The sequence below is a fragment of the Nanorana parkeri genome, unplaced genomic scaffold, assembly GCF_000935625.1.
Source record: "Nanorana parkeri isolate BGI_ZX_2015 unplaced genomic scaffold, ASM93562v1 scaffold1441, whole genome shotgun sequence".
Lineage (NCBI taxonomy): Eukaryota > Metazoa > Chordata > Amphibia > Anura > Dicroglossidae > Nanorana > Nanorana parkeri.
In genome coordinates this window covers 269799-271163 of record NW_017307709.1, presented here as the reverse complement: position 1 = coordinate 271163, position 1365 = coordinate 269799, and the positions used below count along the sequence as shown (strand labels likewise).

At 45.7% G+C, this 1365-nt stretch overlaps 1 protein-coding gene across 1 annotated transcript in view; it reads left to right on the top strand.

Moving 5' to 3' along the window:
• The window catches only part of LOC108798276 (C-type lectin mannose-binding isoform-like), a 37098-nt gene that overhangs the window by 29481 nt on the left and 6252 nt on the right, over positions 1 to 1365 (top strand). Inside the window, exons 8-9 of the mRNA XM_018570008.1 lie at positions 448 to 611; positions 1035 to 1133. Coding sequence (XP_018425510.1) covers positions 448 to 611; positions 1035 to 1133 — 263 coding nt within the window. The remainder of the gene's footprint in view (positions 1 to 447; positions 612 to 1034; positions 1134 to 1365) is intronic.

Here is a 1365-nt window from a genome sequence, read left to right as displayed (position 1 = left end):
GGGGTTGATTTACTAACCTTATAAACACGCCACGAACATGTATACACCTCTGTAGTGTGTTCCCTCCCAGCATGATCTATGGGTGGAATCTAAACACCTTTGTAGTGTGTACACACCCAGCAGGTGTGTTGTGCAAAGCCCCGCATGAATTGCAAGGTGATGCTGTGTAAATTAGCTCTATGTTGTGTTGCTTGTGTTGATGAATGCAGGAATGTAAATGCATGAGCTAACCATTTTTGTCTAAACTGTGAAGCAGCATTATATATGCATCATGTGCATGATTTTTCCATATATGGCATTAGTGGAAATATGCTTTTAGAGACTTTTTGGTTGATAAATAAGTTTTGCTGTGTGAAAATCACACGCACCTGGTGCGTGCGTGTGTTTAGGTTAGTAAATCACCCCCAAAGTCTCAGACTCTTCATTGTGTTCTCCTGACTTCCCCAGAGGGCATCAAGGAGGCCTCCTGCACCACCTGCCCCAGCGGATGGATACAGATTGGATCCCGTTGTTACTTTTTCCAGGACTATGAAGAAACGTGGGAGAAGAGCCGGGAGGAATGCGCAAAGCGTGACGGCGTCCTTCTGATCCTGAGGGATGGGGCTGAACTGGTAATTGTCTCGTCTACCAATGAAGGGAGAAGGTCTGATTTATAAAAGGAGGAGGAGAAAACTGAGCTCTGTAAATAGATACAAAATTCCACTTTAACTTTTTCATTTTTATTTTTTACAATATTCATTTTTTTTCTACTTAACTTTATGAATATCACAAAGGGGGCTGATGAGTCAAGGGGGCTGATATATTTCATAGCAGGTCCCCTTCATGGAGACATTAGGGGTCTACTAGACCCCAAGTGCCTCCTTTGTACTTTGTCTTAACAAATCATGAATGTACACGATCAGCCGTTCTCCCCGAAGCAGTGGCCATGCACTGAACCTGGAAGTGCTCACAGCTGAGTGCTTCCAGGTTCCTGCCTCACTGGGGGGATTGAGAAATGGATGTCTTCAGTCTCCCCTTTACTCTCCATCCCGAAGGGTGAAATGGATCTCCCAGACTGCTCTAGGACACAGGGAAGCTCGGGACACCCATTGGGGGGTGCTGCTCACATGTCTGTTGTACCCATAGAGTTTATGGTGAGAAGGGACTAAAGAAATCCAAAAGTCCTCCAACCGAATCAGTGTGTAGCTTCTTAGAACAATGGCATACAAAACAAGCACACTGAATAGGAGAAGACCATTGTTAAAGGAGGACTATGAGGCGGGTGATTTTCACTCATCCTCATAGTGAGGGAACACATACCGGCGCTCGTTCACTTCTCGATCATCTCCCTGCAGAGAGTGGTGACCGTCAGTCACGGCTCCCTGC